The 27302-nt window shown below is 50.5% G+C and overlaps 4 protein-coding genes across 4 annotated transcripts; all 4 read right to left on the minus strand.

Moving 5' to 3' along the window:
* Positions 1-314: 314 nt before the first annotated feature.
* On the minus strand, positions 315-2464 carry EAH_00010330 (hypothetical protein; the record flags this gene model as incomplete). The annotated part of the gene is made up of 3 exons (XM_013395174.1): positions 315-462; positions 787-1216; positions 1963-2464. 3 exons carry the CDS (start codon positions 2462-2464, stop codon positions 315-317), a joined length of 1080 nt encoding a protein of 359 aa, XP_013250628.1.
* Positions 2465-3870: 1406 nt separating this feature from the next.
* On the minus strand, positions 3871-13002 carry EAH_00010340 (tubulin delta chain, putative; the record flags this gene model as incomplete). The annotated part of the gene is made up of 11 exons (XM_013395175.1): positions 3871-6702; positions 6972-7430; positions 7854-7908; positions 8841-9337; positions 9571-9765; positions 10133-10252; positions 10404-10615; positions 11281-11338; positions 11592-11644; positions 12015-12064; positions 12188-13002. 11 exons carry the CDS (start codon positions 13000-13002, stop codon positions 3871-3873), a joined length of 5346 nt encoding a protein of 1781 aa, XP_013250629.1.
* A 3651-nt stretch (positions 13003-16653) lies between these two features.
* On the minus strand, positions 16654-17683 carry EAH_00010350 (EF hand domain-containing protein, putative; the record flags this gene model as incomplete). The annotated part of the gene is made up of 4 exons (XM_013395176.1): positions 16654-16755; positions 17020-17191; positions 17294-17370; positions 17576-17683. 4 exons carry the CDS (start codon positions 17681-17683, stop codon positions 16654-16656), a joined length of 459 nt encoding a protein of 152 aa, XP_013250630.1.
* Positions 17684-21450: 3767 nt separating this feature from the next.
* Positions 21451-27055, minus strand: EAH_00010360 (hypothetical protein, conserved; the record flags this gene model as incomplete). The annotated part of the gene is made up of 12 exons (XM_013395177.1): positions 21451-21809; positions 22455-22521; positions 22792-22974; positions 23134-23207; positions 23748-23880; positions 24671-24751; positions 24893-24945; positions 25146-25319; positions 25572-25709; positions 25881-26142; positions 26405-26539; positions 26726-27055. The coding sequence occupies 12 exons, from the start codon at positions 27053-27055 to the stop codon at positions 21451-21453; spliced, it is 1989 nt and encodes a 662-aa protein (XP_013250631.1).
* Positions 27056-27302: the final 247 nt, after the last annotated feature.

Consider the following 27302-nt stretch of genomic DNA (forward strand, 5'->3'; position numbering starts at 1 on the left):
ATAATAGCTTGAACTCTCTTCCTGGTGGATGGAAGCACTCCACTTTGGATATCAACTGGATTGTCTCTTCAGCATAATATTCGTGCATTTACCAATATAAAAAGACGATGTTCGGAGGAACACCTACCTACAGGCGCATTGCGCACAGATAGGTCCGCTCGGCTTCGCTGGTCTTTTTTCAGCCGGCATTTACCTCTTAAATAATGTGCGGACAACTTAGCTCTTAAATAGGCAGACAGGCAAGGCCTCCTGGGCTGCCTAGTTAGGCCTCAGTGGCCAGATACTGTGAGTGAGAAACGGAGAGGCATCAGAGGTCAGGCAGGACGAAGAGTAGAGTATGCATCGGCAGTTTCTTGCAGCTCCTCCAGGGCCATTTGCAGCTCCTTAACCCCTACGCCAAATTCCTCGTAGTGATGCACGAATGCCCCAGCGTGCAGCATGTCCATGCCCAGCTGCAGAGCGCTGCACTCACAGGCCGCACGCAGGGCATCTCCGCTGCTCCACCTTGCAGCGATCCCACATCAATAGGGACTAGGCTATGGTCCTCCTTTGCTGATCGTGGTTTGGTCTTTTTCACCTCCTCAGCGCTGGCAAGGGTGTGCTGCAGCTTGTGGTCAGACCCACGCTGCAAGGCTCCCCGTGGGCAGCAAAGGGATGTGCAGAGATCTGCATCAACAAGCAAGTGCGAGCTGGGGACAGTGGTATTTTGAAGGAAAAGGCGAAGGCAGTTAGTCTGAAAAGCTTAATGAAAGTGGCTTCCTTACCTGAACAGGACTTAATGCGTACGGCCATAAGGAAATTTTGCTGGCCGGTGTGGGGTCGCCTTCGATGGAAAGGACTGATGGCCCCCTCATGCAGACTTGCGCCCCTACAGCAACGGTTTGGTGAATGTCCTCTGTTGCGTTCCCGTGTTCAGGACTATCCCTACTGTTCTGCTGTGTGGCAGCATAGTGGGCTTTTCGGTAGCCGGAAGGTGTTGAGGGGCTGGGAGGGGCCAAAAGGTCCAAAGTATCTGCTCTGACGAACATGCGCTCTAGTCGGCGCATCAAGGATTCGAATGTGTACGGCGCAAGTCGGAGGCTATTTGACTCCCCCATTAAACCCTGGGGAAGGTACCGACACGTCAGCAGCTTGAAGGCTGGATGCGGTGCTGCAGCCGCCAGCACGTCCCACAAGGGGCAGCGCAGCGCCATAGTTGCATCTCCATCCAGTTGCTCTGTAGTAGGCCAGTGAGCGTTTCGGTGCGTTTTAAGCCTGCTTGACTGCCCAGATGAATCCCGGGAAGGGCTCTTGTTTCTTGGGTCCCATGGGGAGGAAGGAAGAAGGCAGCAGCCCAGAAGGTCTCGTGCAATGCAGCGATTGATTTCAGAAAGGTTTGCTGCCGTTGGTGAAAAGCTTGAGCTTGATTGCCTTTGCAAGATCTTGGAACAACGGGCGTTTTCAAAAATGAAGATACCGTCACTGCGAGCCTCAAGCACCACAACGTCTTGCTTGCGAGGCACAACATCAGCAGCAATGACACGTCACAGGAAAGGCAAAAGCATCAGTCACGTGGCTACTCGCTTGCTTCCACAACCGGCGAAAATCCCACTGGATAGGAACGAAGTACCTGCTTTTTTGAAGAGAAGCAAGCGAAAGAACAGTATTGAAAGCTTGAGTCGATACCTCTGCGTCGAAGGGCCATACGCAACAGCTAGCAATGCAACTCTCCGGCAGTAAGTCAGTGCATAACTCCGTCAGGTACGAGCCAACCCCCGAGCCGGTCCCTCCTAAGAGCAAGGTACACCACAGAAGCAGGCAGCCTGCCCGTAGCTGCGGGAGGCTGCCAAACCACGGCCCACCACCACGAAGCCTAGAAGCACTCTAGAGAAGCACTCTAGCATTTAGCGTCTGCCCTGAGCGGTACTATATACTGAGGGCATGCGAGCCGCTGGATCGAAGAGCTGGGTGTTTGCCGCTCACCTGCCAAAGAGTGGAGCACCATTACGGAGCTGACGCTGTCTCCTTCCTCGGCAAGGCTGAGAAGAAGGCGTTCCATGTTGTCACGGTTAGATGGACCCTGAATTTCGTGGCCAAGAGCCCAGTTGTTGCCGCAGCCACCTTGCTGCCAGTATGCAAATTTCGGGTCCCAAAACCAGTCTCCCTCTTTTTGGCAGGTGCCAAACTTGGGAATGGCTCCCCCCACGTAGCAGTTTCCTTTTCCCCTCCGGTTGTTTGGCAAGGGATGACGCAGGAGACAGTTTTGAACTGTTTTAGCTTCCATGTCGACAAGGAGGCCTCGGGCCTTCAGAAAGCTCCCGTACACTGACGGAGTGTCGCTTGTGAAGAACCGCCGACTCAAAGAATCGACAATGGTGTTGTCGCCCACGGACGCAGCTCTCTGCAGCTCAGTATGAAGGGCAGCAAACAACTCGCTTCCAAGATAGTTGCCGCATCCGCCCACCATCAACACGAGAGTACTCATTTTCGGTGTTAGTGCGGGCGCATGCTGTGGTACTCCGCAGGCCACTGGGGTGAACCAAATATCAGCAGCTCCCACTCGCTTGATCCTCAGCACAGGCTCTTAACAATTAGTGCAAAGAGTTGTGGTTGCCCCCTGTGTTGTTGATGTAGGGTACTTGTGCCCTTGTCCGGGGGAGTCGCTGGGTGCTCTGCCAGTCGTGCCCATGTGAATGAACCTTGGCAGGAGAGTGAAGTACCCCTAGCCTCACGCTTCACGCTAGATACGGTGCCCTCAACGTTTTGCGCATTTGCTGCCTTTCCAGAGTTTTGGAGCTCCAAGTAGTGAGCAATCGAGTCAAGAAGCACCAGCAGCATGCCGTTCCTGCGGATATTTTTCCAAAAGAAGGGGCGTTACGACACAAGCGCATGTTTTTGAGCAAGCGAGAAACTGTACGCAGGGTATTATAAACGTCTGACCCTCAACCGCAACTGGCCCGGCGTGCATAGGCAGGAACCGAGACAGTGGTGAGCGAGCTCTTAGGCTGCTATATCCAGGCAGGGGGCTTCCAGAAATTGTCAAGTGGCAGCGCAAATGAAGAACGGAATTTCAACGCTTAAATCGGCTCGAAGCATTGAAAGTCGCAACTCGGCTGCTCATCTGTAGCAGGGGGCTGCACCTACGTGCGTTGCCGAGACACGCTTTGCGTCTACCCCACACCCTAATGTGCTCAACGTCTTTCTCCTATTAGGCAAAGTGAGTATCCTTACAAAATACGTCTTTCCGGGAGCCTTTGTACTGATGTACTCTTGGGAAGACGTCCAAGATCATGCGAACATTTTTGTTGTGCAGCACCGCGAGGTGACCCGAGGGGGTTGGATCTAAATAGGGGCGAAACGCAGTTAAAGTTCAACAAAAACCCACCAGTGCTAGTTTTGTAAAAATATCTTTGCTTAACTCACCTTATTTGTTGCAGCCTAAGAAAGATCTTCGGTTAGTTTGTGTACGCACTAAGACTGTTCATTAGCACAATCACACCGTGAATGTGTTTCAGTAGGGTGCGACGCTAAACCTAATACGGATATAAATCCCGAAGGTAAGCAGGCCCAACGGGCATCACGGGCTATGGAGCGGATCCCAATGACAGGCATGACTCGCGTATTTTCTTCGCAGGGATGTTTGCACTGCTAGGAGACCAACAAGATTGCAATATCGCCGAATGAAAAAGCTGTGTGAATAAGCAAGACAGGAATAAGGCCGGTGAGGAAGGCCCCTTCGGTACCGTTGAACGTAATCCGTATTAGAACGTTGCAGTTCACTGCACTGACAGCGCGGTGAGCTGAAGGCTGCAGTGTGTCCTTTCAGGATAAAAATAGCTCTGCCAGCCTCAAAGTCCTGCTGCGATATTCTATTGTTTATTCATGACATGCTTATTGACTGCTGCTTTTCTGCTTTTGGTCGACCCCCTGCCTTTTGAACGGGCGCCCCCCTACTTGAGTGCGTCTCTGAACTCTTCGATTCGTCGGCAGCTTTTGAGACCTGGAAGAACTGACGCCTCGATTTGTTGTTGTTTGATTTGGTTTGCCCTTACTCTTTGCTCTTTGGCGACCCACAGATTCCAAAACGGCTTGCCTCTGCCGTCGCCACGCTTGGGAACTCTTCTTCCGCTGTTCTTCCATAGTTTTCACTGCTAGCCGCACCTTCCCTCTTAACTGTTGTTCTTCGAGAGTTACTTTTCTAAATCGACGCTTCCATGCAGCTTCTAATTTGGCGAGATGTGGCCAGACGCATTGACAGTAAGTAACTTTGCATGCATCGATGAACACGAACCATACTAGACCCCACAAAATCGTAATTCCTGCGTGCCCCCATGAAATGCCGACCATTCTTGGCCCCGAAGAAATCATCCACTCGTACTTCCAATACACCGAAAGGAACAGTGTTAAGAGGACCGCGAATATTTGCGGTATTAGGACAATTATGGATGGAGCGCGGTTTTCAGGGCCGTATATTAACGCAAAGTGATGGGTCCGACAGCTGTGGAAACTGATTTGGATGCATAGAGTAAATAAAAGCCACACTCCAGAGGCGGTTTGAAAGCTCTCTGGCATTTTACCTAATGTAACAAGATCGCCAGATTCGAACCTTTCCAGGCCAAAGGCATCCCACCAATTCACGCCGTACTTTGGGTCGGACAGGAATATGTATAGCAACATACACACAGCCATGAGCGTTGCCGTCAGCAGTGCGATCGTCGAAACCTGAAGCATTGACCAGATAAGCGGTTTGCTGGATGATGGAACGTTATCTCGGGAGCAGCTCATAAGCACGAAATCATTGATGATTGCAACAAGAACAAGCACCCACGTAGGATACTCATAGTCAAAAATCACGACGCAACCCCACCAGAACAACAGGGTCATAAAACTGCCGTGGATACGAAAGGTTATATAGGCCTCGATGCGCTTAAAGATTTGCCTTGACAGGCTGAAGACTGTAATGATGCTGGATAAACCCGGCTCCAGCAGAATGATGTCGGCAGCAGCGCGCGCGGCTTCCGTTGCACCACTGACCGCTATCCCTACAGTTGCTCGCTTCAGCGCAGGGGCGTCATTGACTCCATCACCTGTCATGGCCACTAGACAGCCCCCTTGCTGAAGGTTGTCAACGATTTCGAACTTATGTTCTGGATACACTCCGGAAAAGCCATCTACAGTGCTAATATACTCGCGAAACGCTATGTCGCTTTCGAGGCCTTTTGGTCTTGACCTGAATATCTCAGGCCCAGATATATTGTCTCCGAGACCTAGCAGCCTGGCCGTTTCTGCCGCAATCGCCTGCTGGTCTCCCGTGAGCATCTTTACGCTGACTCCCATGCCTTTCGAGCGCTCTAGTGTATCCTTGGTGTCAGGTCTTGGCGGATCTAAGAGACTCAGAAAGCCGACCAACTTCCATGTAATTCTGCTGCAAGTTTCTGACGCCTCGTCAAGTTTCGTGATAGCATTGTCATCAAGTGGCTTAATAGCGACACCCAGCGTACGCAGTCCTCTTCTGGCTTTTTCCTCAATTACTGCTTTGAGGCGTTGCTGGGTTGCTGTGTCATCTGCTGCACAGACCAGTTCGCTGATGACATGAGGAGCGCCTTTTGTTACCAATATGACTTCACCATTTTTCGAACGCACTATGCTGTCAGCACGCTTGTCCACCGGGTTGAATGGTGTATAATCCAGCACTTCAAACTTCTGGCGCTCCTCCATATCTACAGCAGCGTTGATGGCACTGTCAAGAGCGTCGGGATCTGTTGTAGTTGCTGCAAGGGAGGCATAGACCAGTACCTGATCGGCGGTGAAGCCGGTCTCTGCACAAATCTCGTCGTGAAACAAGCTTAACACGTTGAGAGTGAGTGTTCCAGTCTTGTCTGTGCACAGAATTTCAACCCCAGCGGCTTCCTCTATGGCGGAGAGCCTCGATACAACCGCGTGTTCTTTGCTCATGGCTACTGCCCCAACAGCGAGTACCGTTGTGGTGACAACGGGCATGGCGGCAGGAATAACAGCAGCTATCAAGGTGAATGCGCGTTTGAAGAGTATGCCGACGTTAACGTTGCCGTTGCTGCTCTCTATCCACACTGGGTGGAATCTCTCCCACAGGATCAGAAACACGGCAAAGCCCACAGCCGTCCATGTCAGCACCTTTGCAGCAGCATCGAGAATTGTGCGCAAATGACCTTTTGATTCTGCGCGAGCAAGAAGCGCGATAGTTTTGCCGTAGAACGACTCAACCCCTGTTCTTTGGATTAGCATCGCCCCTTCTCCGCGTTGCACGACAGAGCCACTAAGCAGTTCGGAGCCTCTGTATTTCTTGATCGGCAGTGATTCTCCAGTAAGTGCAGATTCATCCACGCAAATGAACTTTTGGTGAGGGATGAAAACGCCGTCTGCCGGAACTACCATCCCTGCCTTAAGCCAAACGACGTCGCCTGGCACCAAGTCAACAACATTGACAGGAACATACAATCCGTCACGCTTGGCGTTGCATTCCACGGCAGCTAGCTTCTCAACGGCGCTGATTGCATCAGATGCTGATCTTTCACCCAGGTAATCTGCCCAAACCATCACGTTACAAAGGAATAGGAGCAAGGCAAACGACAACCAATCTCTACTTCCTTCAACTTCGACACAAACCGACAAAAGTGAAGCTACCAATAGCAAGATTGGTGTCACGCGCAAGTAGCGCTGCAGGACCTTCTGCCACTCGGGAATCTGCAAGCAGGAAACCATGTCAAAAAGCGCAGCAGCTCAAGCGGAAGTACCAGTTGGTAAAATGCACCATTTGACAGTCCGTAAAATCAACTGTACCGTTGAGAAGTCAAGTGTCGCTCGAGTGGACAGCCTGAGGCGATGGCGGGCTGGTCAGTGGGGCAAGAAGACTTCAGGGTACCGTGGAAGAAAAGCGGTGCTCGGCACCTTATGTGAAACGCAGTTATGCGCTACACTATTTTATGGGGTATAGTGAGGCACGCTGGTTATACGGGCTTTGCTGGGACTCGAATAACTTCGTAGTGCTTCACCTGTTTGGGCTTGACCGCATTTGGCCCGAAGACCGCAAGAAGCTCTTCGGCACGAGCAGTTGTGAGCCCTGCATCACTAATCTCCTCAGAAACATCTCCACGGTTGACGCATATGACTGCGTCTTGGGCATGCCCACTAGTAGGCAAAGGATGCTGTGGGTGTAGCCCCTCTTGAGGTGCCTGCTGCTCAGAAAGTGGAGGACTCAGCTTTTTCGGTCCCTCGGGCTGTCCCTCTATGTCGCGCTGTTGTTCGTTAGCTACATCTCCACTATCCAGTGTTTCGTTTGCTGCATCTACACTAGCTAGCTGCCCATTTGCTGCATCCCCGGCCTCAACTGAGGCTTGGCGATTGGGTTCTTCCATTCGGTCTGCACTAATCGACAGTTCCGTTCGGTCACTACTGAGCTGCAAGGCTAGATCCTATGTAGTCGTTAGGCCAAAGTTGAATGAAGCAGGCAATACTCCGTTGGAAGTCCTGGGAGACCTGGTGCCTTCGCCCGTTTTTGAATTGGAAGTAGAGCGACCTTAAGAAAAAACGCAATATAAAGGCCATAGATGCTTCTTTTTGCCCACTTTTGCTATCATTGGCTAGAAGAGATACTTTCATTGGGAGTGGGCTGCAAGTTACCCAACACCCACGGCTGCCATAGGTTCTATGGCGATGCTCTGCAGGTAGGCCCCCAGCCGTCCGTTCGATGATATGCATCAAGCACCTCACCAGTGTGAGGAGAGTGGTGGCTTGCAAAACAAAAACGATGATGTACTCTTAAGGATGCATTTGCCTAAAGCTCCTTGGTTTCAACTTGCATAACTTGCCCTTCTGGATGGGCGAGCAGTGCGCACCGGGGCTGGGAGGTCGGGCTTTGATACGGATGAAGAGGTTCCGTAGACCACCGGCCTGGCCGGTGAAACAGTGCAGCAAATCGACCCGTAAAACGGGATTAAGCTCATTTCCATTGTGCACCTCGGTCAACTGTACGCAAAGGCCCCAGTGTTATACTCCTTGTTCCCCCAAGTGACCTCATTGATCACTGCACAAAACGGAGGCCATCCGATGAAGTCGCAAATTGGAGATCTTAAAAATCTCATACTGGAGCACTAGATGCTGTCTCAGCCGTACTTCTGCATAACGACAAGCAGATGAATTCCCACGCTGCCCCGTTTTCTGCTGCCGTAGCCCAAAGGGGAATGCAGGTGGTAGAAAGAGAATCAGTTTGTGGCAGAGCTGTCCTCAAAGAAACATGCACGATTCTAACCTTCTAAGCTCTCACGTTCAAGTGAATTACTACTCTGCTGTGCATTTCTGTGATCATTTTTCGCCTCGTGCACTACGTTGCTGAAGGTGTAAAGCTAGGCGCTACAACGTTTTGCTGATATTGCCGTCTACTCTACTGTGGGCTCGTTTGGCACACATAAAGGGCTCTTGAAACCACAGGCCTTACTGAAAAAGAAGACAAAGTCCAAATATTCACGAGCAGCAAGGGTTGCATCTCTTTTCATATGGAGAACGTGCTTCCGTTCTAAGGAACTACACAAGGGCTACGTTGCCAGTAAATATTCTAGCTGAGACTAGCGATCTACTCCTCTCACAAAGAGCTGCCAAATCGATCGTGGAGCAAAGCTCCTCGACGCAGCAAGCTTTCGAACTTCGTCAGACTTTTCGCCAAGGCAAGCACCAGTGGTTATTAAGACACCAAACTTTTCCACGAGTGAAACTTTTACACTGCATGTAACGTTCAGTTGGCTACAACAGCTGCTGCCTTCTGCTGTTTGGTGCTGCAGCGAAGTGCTTGTGAGTGAGTTCCAAGCGCAAAGGTTTAAGGCATCCACCTGCTAAGTATAGCACCCAACGAGGGAAGGCGGAAAGCCATATTTTTAGCCGAAGTTATCTTTTCCACAGCCGAAGCAGGGGGTGCCGTGGTGGTTGAGGTGCTGCGCAGTGCCTGAACCTTTTTCTGGAGCCAGTACTTCTCTGAATCAACTAGACGCACTGGAAGGGTTTCAGTTGGAGCAGCCGAACGGGTAGCCGGTACTGCAGCATCTGAGTCGTGGATGCAGTACACCGTCATCGGGTCGATTATCGTAGTGTTCTCTCTCGATTTGTCGTACTCAGCCTGCCTGTTGTTATATCGAAGAGGGCGCGGCTGCTCTACCTGCAGCTTTCCTTCGAGCGACAGGCTCTTCAGTTCCTCAAGGAATTCAACGAGAACGGTACGTAATGGATCGAAATATTGACTATTTACTAGTCGGCTGTCCATTCCTTCGTCGGGCGGAGCATCCAAAGGAATCTCACGAAGGCGCTTCCTTGCATTGTCCCAACCAGGCATCTGGCACATGGCAGAATAAGCGCCCGCAGCGAAAACATTCGACAATTCGCCAGTGAAGGCTCAGTATCTGCTTGCCTCTACCCTACTGTTCTTGTTCGTCATGCGGTGATGGCTTTCTAGCCATGAGCACGGAAAGCGTGAATGCATGCCCACCCACACCCTAAAGGGGATGGCAGTTCCCAATGCAGGGCATCGATTGCTAGGGCATGAAATGCATTTTCTACGGCTTTCACCTTGTACTTCCCGGGAAAAAAGTCGAATGGACCGATAGTGCTATTAGTTGGAAAAGCATCGTCAGCTCCTTCAGGGTCTGCCCGGCAATAACCTTTGAGTGAAGTGGCGGAAAGCACACGTGGAGTTTCCTGCTGCGGAGCCATGTTCTGAACGATCCCCGTTATCCTGTCTAAATCACTTCCCGCATTAAAAACCTGACGAGCGTACGCACGCTTGGTTTCATGCTAATGTCTAAATTGGCAGTGCTCCTAAGAGCTGTCCAAGGCGCAGGTCAGGCGCGATCTACTGCCTGGAATGACGCGTGCTACAAATTATTGCCAACCTCTTTCTTGGTTTCCAGGGCGCGAATGATGCTATCGACGGCGGCCAGACGCCGTTTTCCAACATACTAAAATACAACAACGCAACCCTCGTGCGCTGTCATAAACAACTGTGCAAATTCTAACCACTCTCAGCCTAGGCAGATCCCACCGGACGGTGAGCTCAACAGCTAGCCCAAAGCGTATTCTTCGTGCTTCATTACGCTCATCGTAAGGATATTGGTACTGCGACGGCACTTACTCGAAAGTTTTTGGTCCTGACTTGATAAAATTTGTGGTCGTTAACGTCTGTGTCATACTCATCCATCCATTCCGTACCGACAGAGCTGTCAAAGAGAACGAAACCCAGGGCAATGTCGGACTGAGCAAGTACAAACCAGAGCTTCATTTAACATGTCGGCCAAAAGATGTGAATTTCGAGGACTCTTTGTAGTGTGCGCGTCTCAGAGCTGACGGTTTTCTGTTCTTGCGCGTCATCAAGCCCCGCAGATACTCAGGAATGCAAGCCGCACCATAAGAAAGGGGAGAAAATACTTGCGAGTAACGAAGTTGCTGTGGGACACTACAACGGTCCTAGCCAAAGAAACACCCAAGCATGACTCCAGCGCGTGTTTGAGGAAATTTGACGCACTCCAGAAGCCTCCCCCCTCGTCCTCCACCTGTGTTGTATTTCCGTGACCAGGTGGTGTAATCGCAATGGCATCAAAGTCATGCTCATACGCCACTGATATTTGCGAAGCAAACAGGTAGAGCACACAAATGTTTGAGTCGTTTAAGGCAGAGCTTATGTTTCCTTGAAAGCGTTGTCCCCCAAGCATGTAGCGCTCGAGGCGAATCTACGGAATTAAGGAGGCAGCACAGGCAGTCGTTGCAGTGGCAAGGACTTACAATCCAGTAACCCCATGATTTCCCAGGTATTTGCTCTGGAAAGGCCAATGAAGGCAACAGTGCCGAAGACTTCTTCATTTAATACATGTGTTTCTGCAACGAAACCCCAACTATTCAATGTGGATATTCCAACGCATTTGCGGAACCAGGGATAGCATTCGATTGGGCAATACAGCGATGCTGCTAGCGTGAAGGCAGAACCAAACCTTTTTGGCTCCCTTAGGTCCGAATCTACAATGTGGCAGCGCAGCCTCACTACTGGAATGCTCGACCTTCACGCTGATGCCGAAAGGCCCACAGGCGGTAGTTGTAAAAATATTGTACGGATTCGACCACATCGCTGAGCCATTCTCCAATTCTTGTCCAGGTGAAATTAGTCCGTCTGGCATGTTGGCCTCGATTGCTGCGTCACAAATGAGTGGTCCCACTGCCCAAGATTTTCATAAAGCCTCAACTTGCCAGTGCTTGCATATGGAACATCTGCTGTTTTGCATATCCTACTTAGCTTTACATTAGCCAAGGGGAAAGTGTCAACGTCTGCATACTGACCTTTCAGCTCCTGAGCAAGGACAAGAGCAAGGCCGAGAAGAATCAAGGCCACAACCAAAGTAAAGAGAGAGCAGCTCAACCATGCAAGCTGCAGATAGTGTTACACAACAGGTGCATTATTTTGTGTGGCCACCACCTAGCCCCGACGGCAATTTAATGGCAAGCAAGGGCCACTATTCTAAATGTGCATAGCTGGCACTACGTTGTCAGCTTCTTCGCGTTGCAGTTTTGTATTCTGTTGGGCTGGCTTGCTTATTCGTTACCACTTTCACCACCCTCTGTCTCCTTTTCACGGAGCACAAGCTCATGATTACGCCTGCGCAGACACCAACGAATCCGCAAAAGCGTACTGACGGCAGACAGAATGCATTGCTCATGCTGCAAGGAGAGCAGTTTCCATACAAATCTCGGCAGATGCAGGACATGCAATGGCTTGCGCGGAGGAGTCCCTCAGCGCTTGCTAATTCCCACTGCAGCAAACCCTGATCGATATAATCAATGAGCCAAGGAATTCACTGAAGTCGCTCAGCTACCACGACTCGCACAAATCAAGAGCTAGTTCAGGGCAAATTGTAGCGTAGAGTTAGGGGCTGACGAGCTTTGGGCTTCATGAGGTCTCCAAGTATGCTGCTAGAAAGATTCTGCTTATGTTTCTGTGGAGTTGTCTGTAACGTTCAACGACTAACCGATAAACAGAGGCATCCCCAGAGGGCAGAATATCAGGGCCCACCGGATGCTGAGTTAAAACACGGAATATTCGGCAGGCATCTGCTGTACAAAATGTCCCACTGTCCCAACCGCAAATAGATAGCAGTCCGTCTACATTCTTGTCGCCACCGGGTGGTGTACGTGGGCTAACGCTTTCTCATCTTTTTTCATGTCACCCCTCCACGGGCATCGGCAAAAAATGTTCTTGCATGTAAGCGGCACTTCCGGTTCTTCTGGAGCCTCTTGGGGCAGGTCATCGTCTCGCGCAGCGAACGCTGCCATGACCTCATCTAGCTCATGATTGTTCTCTGGGTCATTGGCCATAAGCCACTCGAGATCAGGAATTTTGGCATCTTCGCGTCCAAGTTGCTTCTGAATCATGGCAATTTGCTCTTGCATTAGCTGGTAGCGTTGGGCCACCGCCAAATCACGCATAGCCTGCTGTTCCTCATCTAACTGCTGCAGAAGTCGTTCCATTTCAGCATCTTCTTCCTGCTCCACCACGCGCTGATACTGGGCATGGTATGGTACAGAGCTAATGTTATCGAATTCGATGGAGCTTGGCGCCCTCCTTACTGGGCAAACTAGTGCAGAAACAGCCGATGACGAGTCGTCGGAGGCATCAGAAGAACCTCGGCTCATGTGAATTGCTATTTCTGGCAACTGTGCAGCTTCTACGTCGGCATCTTCTACGTCCCACATCTTACTGTCCCGTGCCAGCCGCCTAGCTCGGAGCTGCTCGAGAAGCGTGAGCGGTCCAGGAGATTCCTCTTCATCCTGAACATCTGACACATTTTCCTGTGCCATTTGAGTGAAGTTAGCTTTGGCATTCGACTCAGAGGCTGGATTTCCCAAGTCGCTTGCTGCCAGAAGTGAAGAGGGCGGATCGGACTCGCGGATGCCAATCCGGGAGCCCAATGATCCATCATCGCCTCCTACTGATGTTGGCTCGTCGGATCCTTCCATTAGGGAAAGCTTGCTTGCCTGTCGTGCGGCTACCAATATGAGCTCGTTTGATGCGGGGAGCGTCCGCTTCGGCAATTTACTGCAGCGAGCCTGCAGCTGCTTAGGGATATTACACACGAGCCATACCTTTTCTACAAAAAGGAGCCAAAAATGCTCGAATCAACCGTTCCTCACGCACAAAATTGACGGTCTCCACCACAGACGTCCGCGCTTCCTACTCAAAATGCGCTAACCATGCGGGAGTCGCCTTCTATGCGCCAGCGCACCACCAATACGAAAGCCCTTAGGCATGCTTTAAGCATGGGGGAGGCAAAAGCTCTCCACTGAAACCTCCACAACCCATTGCTGCTCTAGCTCGCAGCTTGGCATTTCGGTCGGCAAGCGCCTCCGCGGAAAAGGCGGCTTGCTGCTCATTAAGGACATATGCCTACTAACAAATAATTTAGTGGCTACAGATAGTAAAGGCCTTCAGCTGTGCCTTCGCCTCACTCTCCGGATGCGGTGCGGCAGGATACGTGGTGCCCCCGGTGACCCTGTTGCCAGTGTTAGTTCATTACTAGTTGAATTCCAGGGTCCAATGATGATTTCAGTGAATGAAAATCGTAAAGAGCCTATGCTGAAGATGACACGACTACCTGTAAATGAAGGGAGGGGAGGAAAACGAGAACAAAACATATTTTGTTTCGAGCAATGTTCCAGGGGCGTTTGTCGCAGTGAGCGCGCGAGGGAGTTGCCGTGGTGCCCTCGATAGAAAGTAGACAGAAGAAATTTCCACCATTCCCACGTTCAAGTACCTGGCATAGATACCAGAATAGGTGAACTAAGCTGATGCGTACTCTCAGCGACTCTTCCCGCCGATGCGCCTTGGTGATCCAGCTGCATGCAGGCAGTTCTGGCAAGCGCGGCACCAGAGAGAATTTTGGGTCCGGACATCAATGATTTCGATTCTCAGTGGATAGCACGCGTTCGCGACGTTTTTTTACAAGCATAGTAAGTCGCGTGGATATGCATGCTACCTTGTCTTTGAGCCTCGTGCCGCGGAGTCATACAGGCTCCTTGGTTTGCTGTTAAAGAAGCAACTAGTACAATGCTTCCGAGGCATAATTAGCAATGCAGCTGGATTACGACCCCGTTCCGCTGCATTTATGGCTTATTTAGCTGCAGATATGTCAGCCGGACTCATGACAGACTACTTTTTTCGCGCCCTTCAATCTGCATACCGTATGGAAGTTTGTGAGGAAGTGTTCTGTTTCAAGGCATTGTTTCCAGGGAGAGAGTGCTGTATGCTGGGTTACTACGTTGTCAGACCAGAATTTTGCTGTGAGGTTGTAATGCAGCACTTCATGCGCGGATTGGTTTTGCTGCACTTCCACCAAGCAAGCATCCCGCTTCCCAGCTGGATACGCCCGAGTTGGTGGATGCGTCAGACTTTTTGACGCAGGCTGGATATCTTAGAATGGACGTAAGAGCAGGCCGTAATGCCTGACATTTCTGCTTGGTTTTACAGTATGGGGTGAGGGGCAAATCCGGGTCCTACAACTTCGGGGGAGAAGACTGAAGGGTCGACTCTTTTTTCAATTGTCCTAGCGGAAACGGTGGTTTACACTGCATTTTTTTCTCTACTGGAGTGAGGCGGCGAAGGGGAGGTGAAGTAGCGAGGTTCGACTGGACATAGGCATACACGAGAGGGTACTGAAAAGTGTGATAGAATTGGCCTTCGTTTATTTGATCCGAGCGTCAGGTCGAAGAATTGCTAGGTCTACTAGCCTTGGGAGGATGCAGAATAACCGGCCCCAGCACCTTAGCCCCCCCTGAACGTGAACGTCTGCATGAGTTATCTCAGATAGTGTTTCCAGCTTCCGCAGGGTCCAATACTCTTGCCTATTGTGTTCGCCCAGGAGCGGGGCCGGTTGCAGTTCACATCAACTTAAACGTTGGGGCTTATTAATGCTCCATCCTCACCGTAGTGCTGCGTGTGCCATATGGCTGGGTCTGCTGCTTCACTGTCCTCCTCGTCAGGGTACGGTGAGACGCCATCCCCAATTTTTGGGCATGCTTCTTTTTTCACTTCCGTCTCTAACACCTTACTGGCACTGTACTAATCCTACCAATGGCTAATGTGGTCGTCTGGCGTGTGGCTTGTCGCATTGTACGTAAAGGAAATCGGATTCTCCAGAGGGCGCCGTTGAGTCATTCTCAAACTTTTGGCTGGCTGCTTTGCCGTATGTTTTGACATCTCCTACGGTCTTTGCCCCTCATTCTCTTTCACAATACTGTCAGCTGGAAGTTTACTTTCAATTCCTTTCTGTTTCCACTTGATTCTTCAGGATGGCATTAATTCGCGTATTTTGGTGCTATAGCAGTAGCATCATATACGGCTTGCGCGTGCACTAGTGGGTTTCAAGCTTGCAATAGGTGCTTGCAAACTTTGAACACGTCAGTGGCATCTATCCCCTGCATTTATTGCCCAGTTATAATCTGCAATTATTTTGGGAGTTTATACGCTTCTCGCACCGGTCTCATCCAGTGGGGCCTGTGCCAAGCATCAATGCAACGCCAGGCAAGCCACTAGTTTCTGGCCGGAGAAATGCAATCCGTCTCTTGAATATATCCGAACGCTTGATGCCCTTTGGGAAGTCGCTGTAGATATGGCTGCATGATGGGCCGCACTGTTTAGCTTGCGTGTGCTCTTCTTCCCTCTCGCCTGCGGCGGCTAAGCACAACAAGTGTACAAATACAGAATTTTGGTTGGAAAAAGTTATGTGGAGAGGGAAGAGGAAAAGCATAACCAGTTCGTGGGGCATGGGATGGTGCTGCACGGAACTGGTAGTAAGCGTCGTAGCTCCGCAAGAGGCGGGACAGCAAGGGTTTTCGTGGTAGTATGTAGATGATTTCGACCCTGTATATGGTGCCATCTCGGCCTGCACGATTTACAGCTGAGGTGCTCCCTCTGAAGAGAGCTCCTAGATATAACAGTTGGCATACAAGACAGCACCCACGGAGGAGCTGCAGCATTACGTGGCTACATGTAAGAGGCTTACAACGGCTGGAGCAATCCAGTGAGCTACACGCACTTCTCATGATCAAGCTTAAACGTCAGATTATCTGCGGCGGCAGTTCGCCAAATGCTCTTATTTACCGCCGTACTACGGCCATCACTCTCGTTTCCACGGAGGCGTAATATCAACTTGCTTGAAACTTCGGTGGGGAACGCATCGCAGAAAAGGCGCAGCCCCTGTAAGGCGCTGCTAGTTATATGCGGCCTGCGACCACTTTGTTCGAAGAATGGGATACCTTTGAACAGAGCTTCCATGGGTGCGTGGAAAGATGAGAGAAATGTAATGGCATGAGCTTGTTAGGGAACGTGCTTTTGCGACTACGCAAAAGCGCGCTCTCTAACCAACCCATGCAAGCAAGGTGAAACTTGCCCCACCTTCAATCGGGTCTGCCATGGCAGTAGTATGCAACAGCTAATATTTCAATTTCGTAGTCTGCTAGGTTTCAGTTTGTAACTGGCTGTCCAGCAGCCGTGAGTATGCCCAAGCCGCCAAGGGGTTTCCGTAGGCAAGATCACTGTAGTAGCGCATTTGGCGTTCCCCTCTCACGAATCAGGTGGCTGGCCGCACGCTAGTATGGGGTTTTGCCTGAATCTTATCCTTGGGTAGTTAGCGGCTGCCCGAGTCGCTGCGGCAGCTGAAAGCAAGAGGTAAGCCGCCTTAATGTCACGAGTTGCTTGAGCATGCAGCTCTCCAGCTTACAAAATCAACGCGCACGCCCTTAAGGGACACGCGCATATTCATTTTGGTTCGTGAAATGGGATCGACACTCTCAAACCACGCCAGGCGCCTCGAGCAGCTGGAGAGGCACGATGCGAAGTGCCTGAGTGCTGTGCAACCATGGCTAGATCTGGCCAACTGGAGAAGGCCATGGTTCTCTAGGCGTGCTGGTTGCACTGGGGCAGTCTTCTCCTGTCTATCTCAATTAACGACAAAGGCAAATAAGCTGACAACAGCCGACCGGACATCTTGTGCGTCCGATCGCGTTGACAAACTCTGCGTAAGAAACTTTGCTGTCTCCGTTCTTGTCGTAACGGTTGACCAGCGCATTGAGCTCAGCCTCTGAGGGGCAAAACCCATGAGCCCTTAGGGAAGCTGAGAACTCGGCAGCCGTAATGTACCCGTCTCCATTCCTACGGAAGAACCCGAAGCAAATACAGTGGTGGGCACACAACTTCATGTGAGCACCAACATCATTTCTTGTGGGTTGATTTCACTTTACGATGCCTGCTTACTTGTCAAGGTCACGGAATGCCGCTGAAAGATCTTTCAAGCAGAGGCGATGCCTCGACAGCTCGGCCTGCTCTTCAGACTGAGCCGCAAAAAAAGTAGGCTGATGTGTTTTTTGAGGATACAGAGCACAGAACTTTTGCAGAGGTTACCGTCGGTTCCGGCGTTGGTCACTTAGGTGGGACATATGTTGTGCCAGGAATCTGCGCACTGTATGATTAAAGCTTAAGCATGATACTAGTATCTTTCTACACTAACGATGCGGCACGGTGGAGAGGCGCCCTTACCGCAAGAGTGAGGTCGAAAATAGCGGCAACGATTTCGAGCGTTTCAGGGGCCAAGTGCGTGAGAGGCGCCGGGCATTTGTGACTCCCATTGCTAGTACGGTTAATCATGGCTTCGGCATACCTCGCCTTCGTTGGGAGAAACGCCTTCGCCATGTCGGCATATCTCAAGCGTGGTTCCGAATCACTGTTCAGCTTACCAGCAAAAAGACGTGCTTGCGTGAGGGAGATGTTCAGTCCAACAGCATTGAAGGCGTTTTGCACGTGCACAGCTGTTGCATATCCCCTTCCTTCAGTGTCAAAAAGCCCCCAGAACTGCAATAGATTGAAATCGGATTTCAGTGCTAACTTTTCCCTTAAACACTCCAATCTCCTCTCAGTATCAATCTGTGAGTTCAGCACCCCTGCCACTTCGCATTCGCTTGCCACAAAGCGGATGCTTCTTTTCGCGCTGGCAGCACCGTACAGCAATAGGCTGTCGTCGCTCTCTGTTGAACTACAGCTTCTAGTCCAGCAGCTCCTTAGCGTGTCGCTACACGAACAACCTCTGCGGGGCTGTACCACCTGCCGGCGGGGCAAATTGCTGCTGGAGCTGATGCTGCGCAGCGCACTGCATTTTGGGAGACTCGCCAGCCTGCTGCGGCTGAAAGCGGCAGAGTGTGAGGAGCCGTCGGTCGATGAAGTCTCCAGAGAGCAAGAGCAAAGCTGAGGTCCCTGTAAAACCCGCACGAGGCGTCCTAGTAGACCTACTACAACCGAATGCAAGTGATTATGTAGTAGTGTGAATACTGCATGTGGGAACTTCGAAAGTATCAACTGAAGCAGCTGTAGCTAAAAAAACCAGCTCAACAGTGAGAACCAGCAGCTCCGTCCTAACGGGTAGATGCCGAAGAAACGGAGTACTTCTAAAAGTTTTTTCATGCAAGACTGCGTACTGCAACCAGTGTGTCGGAACAGCTTCGGGATGAAGGATAGTTGGAAGGCATCACAGCCTCTACGAACTCAAGGTACTTGAGCCTACCGTCACTGTCTCTGCAACGTACAGACAAAATCATCTGACTTGTGAATATTACGTCCTACAAAGCTCAACTTTCAGCGCGAGCACTATCGCATTGTGCTGGGTAGTTGAAGGCAGCACACTTTCTACATAACTACTGTCCTCACGGGTACTATGGACAACAACCAGGTTTGGTGCATAGGGAGCCATAGAAAAGGCGAAGGCAGATGAAGCAAAGCAGAAATCAGGAGACAGCTGAGAGACCTATCAAATCGACGGAAGATGAGCTTTTGTTCCATGTGTGTCAAGGCAAATCCTTCCTCTGCAAGTGTTTCTGCCAGGGAGAGGGGAGTGACTGCAGCGATGGTTGGGTCTTCAACAAATTGGAAGGCGGCGAGTAGCATAAAATCTGGGCAGGCAGCAAGGATTCGCCTCCGGACCTCCAATGCGCGATGAGCATCTACCTCACGCTGGAGAAGGTGGGCAACGCAGGCGTCGCCTCCGCTGCAGATATAGGAACGCTCCTTCTTGTCAGTGCAACAGCAGCAGCAGCAATAACACGTGACAGCGGTACGGTTGGGAAGCTGCAAGAATCGCTGGTCACGGGAGAGTAAGAGCTCCCTGTCCGATGGATCCGCGGGTAATAGAAAATCCACAAACCTTGCAGGACAGGTTGACAGCACACTAACGGCACTCTCCTCTGCAGCGGCTCCTACCGGTCATAGCATACTCGTCAGGAGCAAGTGTATTGCTTCAGTACAGCTTCAGCCCTGTTACGAATGCCATATAACAGCCTTTGGCGGGATCCTTGCAGACTCACTCAGGAAACGAAACCATTCCGTCCGAGTTGGCGTCGAGGCGTCTAAGGAGATTATACGCCTCGGAGTCCGTCAGGGCAATCCCATGATTCCTAAGGTACCGTTGGAGGTCTCCACCTGTTGGATATTGAAAAATGCACCCGCTCGAGCCGCCACACAGCTGTAGTAACATGTTTCAATGATATCAGAAAGCTCAGCATAGTTAGCAAAAGGCACGAATAGATTTACATCACAGCAAGGCAAACCCAGAACTGGCTATAGGGCTTCGAAAGAATTGCAGATTCACTGGTGAGGCAGCCGTTCCCAAGGGGGTCTAGTGCAGCGAATGCCTTGTGAGCTGCAAAGGCTGGTCGGTGGGCAAGCGCAACTCGCAGCTCCTCCACCTGAATAATCAGCTCGTAAACGTTGCCAAATCGAGTTTTATATAGGTAAACTGTCACCAGCAACCACACCAGCTACTCCTGCTATGGAATGCTGGCAGTGGAAACCCTGGAGTGTCGTCGAAAAGGCATAAATACTAGAGTTCGTTGAAATCGTGTTTAGCCCGGGCAAAGAGAAGCTCTGCTGCTGAGGTGCTTCCTTGGTGCATCGAGATGGAGCACACCTGCCCTTCAAGCTCTGCAACCGAGACGAAGAAGTGGGCGAGGCGCTGCCTCGCTGCCAGAGAGAGCTGCATTTTAATGTCGATATGCCCACGGGTATTTCTGTGTTTCAAATGCGTCCTGTAAGACCCTTCCCCCAAAGCTGGTCCTCGAGGCCCTCGCTGCCTTGGCAGCGAGCACTGGCATAGGCTGAGCGTGAAGCCTTCCTCTACCTCCTCCACTAGGGCTTGTGCATGCCTAATATTGCGATTTAAAAAGCCAACACCGATTTTCCCCGTAGTCTCGAAAACTAAGGGGGATATATGCATGCAGGACAATGCGCACCCTGCTGCTCGCCTCGCGCATGCTCCCGAGGCCCGTGTTGTGTTGAAGTGCGGAAGGCCGCAGTAGCACACGAAATATTCGAATGCCCGTATAACTTCTTTGCTTTTGATCCATTTGTTACTAGGCTTGGCTTCAGCAAACTGTGGAGCAGACATTTCCAAATGCGCCTGTGCGGACTAGTGACCCTGAGCGCAGTGCACGTGGCCTCCCCAATGAATGCATCTCCTCGGTTACTTCCCAAAAGTGATAATGGAACTTCTCCAAATGCAACATTCCAATGAATGCCAACAAGCCTTTCTGCTGAATTTCCCGTGTTGCGCATTCTACTTCTTGGGGGTAGCCGTTTTCAAATGGCAACCGATCATCCTGCTGGCAAGCTAGCACTCTAGTCGCGGTTTCAAGGCATTAATGACTGCTTTTTTGGATCATGAAAATAGCGTAGACAAATTTTTGAGTTGGGTCCGTGGGTCTGACTACGAATAAACGGAGGATGCCAAAATGCCTCTCGGGGGGAAGCGGTTCGGTGGCACCTTGTGGAGCCGTTCCCCAACAGCTACAAAAAAGCTATTTGAATCAATTCAACGCATTTTTTGCCCATCCTTTGAAGCATCTCGTGAATATAGGCAAGGCCTTCTGCAAACGGTATGCTGATGGGGGCACAAGCATGGTGTGCGAAAGTTGATGGTTTGCTAGACCTGACGGTGTGCAGGAATGAGCGCATTGTGAGCATTCCGTCTTCCGACGTGCACCATATATCCAGATATCCAAGTCCAATAGTACTGGAGTTGTTATCAGCAAAGATATAAGGTTCTGCAAGGCAGAAATCGAAACCGTTTCACTGTCGAGCTTTCCTTACTTGAATCCCCTCTCGCTGATGAAGCATGAGCAAAGGGCAGATGGAGAGGTTGTGAAGGTGGAGGGTGGGGTGGCGGGAGAAAAGTGTAAAGGTGAATGGAGGTAACTGCTCCACTGCGCTTTTCAAGCACTGTCGCAGTTGCGCGATTTACGCACTATAGAAACCGGCCGGATGGGTAGCAACGCATGCTGGAAGAGACAAAATGGGCAACTCTTCCTTCTCAGCCTGCATGGTTCCACCATGTGGGCAAGCGCTTATTCACACAGACAGAATCTCCCGAATTACTCTCGTGATGTCTTGGAGCCCCCTGTACTACATTGCGCGTTGCTGGCGTTGTCACTAGCAGTGTTGCAGTTGTTATATTCAGCACACTCCTGGTTAGATCTCTGCCGTCTACTGTCAGTAATACAACCTGCTGAAGAGGTAACTTCAGATGACACGCCGCTCTCACTGCCTTCTGTGGCACTGCTCAGAGGCTCCTCAGGTTCATCACTACAACTGTCCCAGCGACGTGCTTGGCGTGCCTCCACAGTTATTTCGTGAGCCTTTTGTTTCATGCGTCGCTGCTCTTTTGCAAGCTTCTTGGCCTCCTTTTTTCGTAGTTTCTTCGCTTGTCGAATCGTTTTCCGATGTCGTCCAACTGACTTCAAGCATTTGAAAGGAATGCGGACGCATTTGCATACTACTTTAATAAAAGGCTTCAGAACAGGCCACAAAAGGAAGAGAGCCACGAGTGTGATCCCAGCTAGTAGTATTGTTTTCAGAGCCTTCTTCAGTGAACCAAAGCAATCGTGCCCTGTGAGTTCGCATATATTGCAAAAATGAGGCCGGAAGGTCAGGTCAAGGCTGCCTCTGCAACGTCCTCAGTGAAGAGGTGGGAAGCTCTTCGTTGCAGCAAAAGTTTCCCATGAAATTGTCAACCGAACAGACATCACATTTTCAACATTTGCGGGGCCTCATGAAAGCGTGCTGCCTGCAGACGCTGAATGGCTGCCAGATATGGAACGGAAACAATCATGGACAATATTTTTAGTCTCTTACAGTCAGCGGGTAGACATATTATATTCCAAAATGAGCAATCACATTCCCCGTCATTTGGCACCACATTCATGAGTCGCTGAAACCAATTTCGTTTATCCTGAAATGCGCAACAAACCGTTCAATTCGGGGATACTTCACCAGGTGTTTTATCTAAGGCTCCCCTACGAATGCTTTTTATGGGATTACCAATGCCCATATCAATGGGTCTCCTGAAGCTACTTTTAGATATAGATACACAATTTACGCCTCACTTCCGGCGGTTCTACAACAGTAACCTCTCCAGTGGGATTCGTTACAGCCGTTGGCAAGTCCTAGAAACAATATGCAAGCATGCGCAGCTGAAGCACCAAAAGATTCTACAGGAAGACCAGGGACCCCAGATGTCCTATGAGGTCTACGAGGGGTCCCTGCCCCGCTTCAGCTATTCTTTTGCCAATGAACGGGTGTTTCAGTGATTTTTTGTTGCTAAGCACTAGGGGGCCGATGCGAACAGTAGATGCAGATTTTTTAAAGTCAGTAATGCTAAGTAGGGCCTTCAACGACTCTATATCACAATCCTTTCCATCTTAAGACTTGCTCACCGCTGCCTTCCCTGTAAGGAGGTCAAATGACTTTATGTCCAGTTGATTAAGTTCTGAATCGTAAAGCTTCATTACGCAGTTAAAGTCAAACTCTTCAACAACGGCTGTAAGACGCAAAGTGAGGTCAAATGCTTGACTGGAGCCAGCCGGGACATTCCGCTGCACAGCCGAGACCGGGTCTAACTGAAGCAAACCAACCATCAAATCTTGTCATTAGAATGTCCGCTAGCCGCAGCGCACTTGTGCATAATGCCTGGGTCGCACTGAATCCCACTACGTAGTGGATCTGGGTTGGCCCTGACACTTCTTTCCCCTCTTTCTAATATCTCCTCTTAGGCCCACCTTATCCGTTGGCTCGTCGCTGCCGTGTTCTGTGCAATATGGCAGCTCCAAATAGAAAGTTGCATCCACAGAGCCTGCTCGGTCAAAACACTTCCCAGGAACTATGCAAGTACTTTCTGCTGAGCGCAGCTGCTAAAAGATTCATCATTAATTGGAGCGTCGGAGCAGCAAATGTTGAAGTTATACACCGTAGTGGTGAATTAAGTCGGCAAGCCTTCTGACTATTGTATTGAACCACATATCCATACCTGAATTCAGCACATACACTTTAAGTGGGCAGCCGAAGGTCTGAGCATTGTCGCATTCTCGTGGTGCTGGGGGCCTGCAGTTGATTGCAGTCAGACTGTACAAGGTGCTATGCGTTTCAGGCAAGCACCTGGCTGCATGCTTCAGCATCCCTTTGAGTATTCAAAGAATATGTCCTTGCCGCTTTATGCAGGCGGCTGCAAAAGTGAGGTGGGCCGCAGTGAACTGGGGCAACAGAATTGGCGTTTCACTGGTGCGGCGGTTTGGGGCTAGGGGCACGGCCACTCACGCTATACTAGTTATTTGACCCGGTGCCGAAGACTGAATCCAGCGAATCAAGCCGGCGTTCATCTCAATACGGACCTTACTTTTGTGATTCTTTGGATAGGCAAACGCCAAACGATGCAGCTCAAAAGGACCAGCTTTTGAGGTGTCGATAGCGTCATTCGCATTATCCAGACCCGCGTGATAACGCGGGTAGTTGCCTGGTGGGTATTCCAACTGCAACAATGCAGAATCACGATTCGAAGGGGCAGATCTAGGTTTCACTCTAGATGAAACTAAAAGTAAGCCCCTGGACTGGTTTTGTTGGCAGGCATGAAACAGGTACACTCCTTAAATGCGATCACTGTTTGGCTTATTCCATTTTGTGCATGCGTTACAGCATAAGGGGGTGTCCTGTTGGCCTTTGCAGCTTCTTCGTTGTAGGCTTGGAACCACTTTAGATTTTTCGCAAAGCAGCTCCCTGGTGAATAATCACAAAAGCCATCTCTTCCCCATTGCTGCAGCGAAACCCCTGGTAGGTCACAGGTGGCGCCGTCGACGGTAATGTCTTTCTCATCGAGGACAATCATATGCCTCAAACAGCTCTTTGGATTGCAAAACGGTGAACCTGAAATTACATGGCTCCGCACGACAAAATAATGGCAAGACACTACGTGTATTTATGTTTTCGAGCAACTGGGGGAGATCCTGTTACAACACGACACGCTCGCGAGCCTTGACAACTTCGGTAGTCCGTGAAGCGTCAATCTACTGAGCAAGCAGATATGTGGATCGACGCCGAACCAGCTTTGCATAATCTTGCCAAGTCAGGGTTATCTGCCTCGCTGACATTCCAAGCTGCAAGGTCATCCGAATCTGAGCATCCTTCCTGCAGTTCAGTATACATGCGCTTCCACTAGCAGAACCCAGCCAGTGGTGCTTTGGCAACCTGTTTTCTTCAGCCCCTGGAACAACCACGGGTTTGGTTGTACTGCTGCGTAAGTCATTCTCTGGTGCAGCTACTTACTGTTATGCGGGATTCTTGCACCCAGGCATTAGTGGAAGGCGCCGTTGGCACAAAAACGTATTTGCCTTCTACATTGGGAGCCTGCAAGGTGCGACATCTCCACATTTTCCGAAATTACTTGTAGGTATCTCGCTAGGTGTCCACATGAGATGGTTTTCGTCAGCTAGACCGCAAGCAATACAGATGCATATTTGATAATCAAGACGCTGCAGCGAAACTCACAGGATCATCTGGCATGTCTGAGCTCATCAGGCGGGCTGTGACGTCAAATGTTGCTGCTCAGATTGGACATCACCCATCCATCAATAGGGCCTCCAGAGGCCTTGCAGTATGGTACATTAGACATTCCATTGTCCTGATACGGATAAATGACTGATGATGAGCTAGAAAAGCATGCTCAACATTTCAGCATTGGCTGGATAAAACTTAAGGAAAAACCGCACTATCTTTGCTATGTGTGAACCAGTTCCCTTACAATCTCTGGCCACCTTTGTAGCATCGGAGAGCTCAAGAATTGCGTCAGCCATTCCTGCCTCCGTGTGGAGCCGCTGCGAACAGTCGAAATTTTTGGGATAGCTTCCTTCCGAAATTTTCTTCTTACATTCGGCTTGATATTCCTCGTCTGATAGGCTGGAGGGGCTGGGAGGCCCTGCGTACACGAAGGAGCATGCTATCGTGCCTTCCACCAAGTTCCGCTGGACCGGTTTTCAGTGTTTGTAAACCGTCCTTCAGGTTGCGGGTAAGGGTAGAAAAGTAACTTCCCCCAATACTGGGTATGCCAATATTTAGAGGCTGGAACAGACGAGTGGATGAAAAAGAATATGATGAGCATCCAGTTTGGCCTACCCCAGCCTAGGGACTGTGGAACCATGCAAGCTTAATTGAAGTGCCTCGTGCTCACTCCACCACGATATACCGACGTGCACCTTGAAAAACCATGTTCGATTCTCGCTAACCTTCAGCATACGGTACCATGGATATTCGACGACGGGGCAGAACTTCGTCAGGTAAGGATCTGGGATTTTGCCGAATCGCAACCCTGAGAAGGTCCATCAAGCCAGAGAAAGCAACATTTTGTTTCGTTAAGGAAACGCATGCATGCCTAGAAATTCACCCCCATGTGCTGCTACTATCTGGAGTACGTCCATCGCCGGCGCGAGTGATGATGCTTTTCTTGCTGCGCCGCATTCACAAGCCACTAGGCACTCACCCCAGAAGTTGCATTTCAGCATTGGCTCCCTTCCTCTGTTGGGGTTATTAAGCCACAAATGCCATACGGATGGGCACCAGCAGCACCTCCCTTGAGCTCCATCGAGAGGGAGCCCTGAATTGGGACTGACCGGGTACCCGTTCTCTCCATGCTCATCCTGGCATTTTGATCCCCAAGTATCGGAGCAAAACGTTTCTCCGCCATGTTTGACCTGCCACAATAAGGCGCGGTGGGCGTACTCTACCCAGTTGTACGGGACTGCCTGAAAGTTGGAAAACGCAGGCCTCTCGTAAAACCAACGCCGATATCTTCTTGGTGGAGGCATTCCATTCCATGCATGTCCAAAGCATGCATATACTACTCTTCGCACTGTACGAACGCCGTATTTACACCATTATGCAAGGCCTCGGCACTTCACTAAGTCAGTACAAGAGTCCAAAACCCCATCAGAGTTAGATTTTGAAGAAAAGGGAACGGAAATGGTCGAGTAACAAAAATGAATATCCCCCCTTTAATAATTTTACCTTTATGTAAGTGAGGCCATACGAGTAAGATACAGCCGTCTTTTGCACAGTGATAACAACTCCAGCGTTGCCTGCGTCGCTCTTCCGTGGAGATCGCTCATTTATGTCGCCAGCTTCCCACTGAAACTGCAGCTTCTGAGACACCGAGACAGCAGCAAATCGGTGGCTGACGTAGATTCAGCGCAACAAGTGGTTCTGTGAGCAGTTTCGCGGAGAACAGCAGCAAATTCCAATTCTACATCCATAGAATAATATGTGCGTCAAAAAACAATGAGCTCGCGGAATGCATCAACTCTTGCAGAAGTGCTAACGGGTACGTACATCAAGATTGTTGACATCAAGCTCAATAATGAGCCTTTCTGTGCACCCGGATGCTCCAGAACACACAGTTTCTACTGTTGAGGTGCCCTGACCCCAACATCCCACTGCCTGAAGTGTAAGGCTCAGGAAAAAGATCATGAACGCGCTCCCAAGCTTGCCGCCCATCGCAGCCACAGGGCGTAAGGTGTTCGTGCTGGCTCGTGCGGCTCCTGCGTTCTCTAGCAAGGTACACGAGGAAACGCTTGCGTATTCGTTGAATCGCTCATTCCTTTGAACGCGCTGCAGCTGGATCCATAGAGCTGAGACGTTCGGCTGTCCTACCGCTTCCATGGCAACCAGCAGCGATCTAAAGCAGGACTAAATTCTTGTAGCGCCGCAGGTGCACGCTATACGTCGTTGATGCTCTCGTTAGCAAAGCTCAAGGAAGGCACTCATTCGGACCACCAGAACTGGTGCTCCTTCGGCTCCCTTCAGCCCATAATGAGCTGACCCTTTCCGAAGTACCCAAGGGAAATGACCGTTGAAAAGGGCAGAAGTTCTGTGTTCAGCGTCCCCACACAGCTCTATGCTTTCTGGA

This window comes from Eimeria acervulina, genomic scaffold (assembly GCF_000499425.1).
Source record: "Eimeria acervulina Houghton genomic scaffold, Eah_scaff52, whole genome shotgun sequence".
Taxonomy (NCBI): domain Eukaryota; phylum Apicomplexa; class Conoidasida; order Eucoccidiorida; family Eimeriidae; genus Eimeria; species Eimeria acervulina.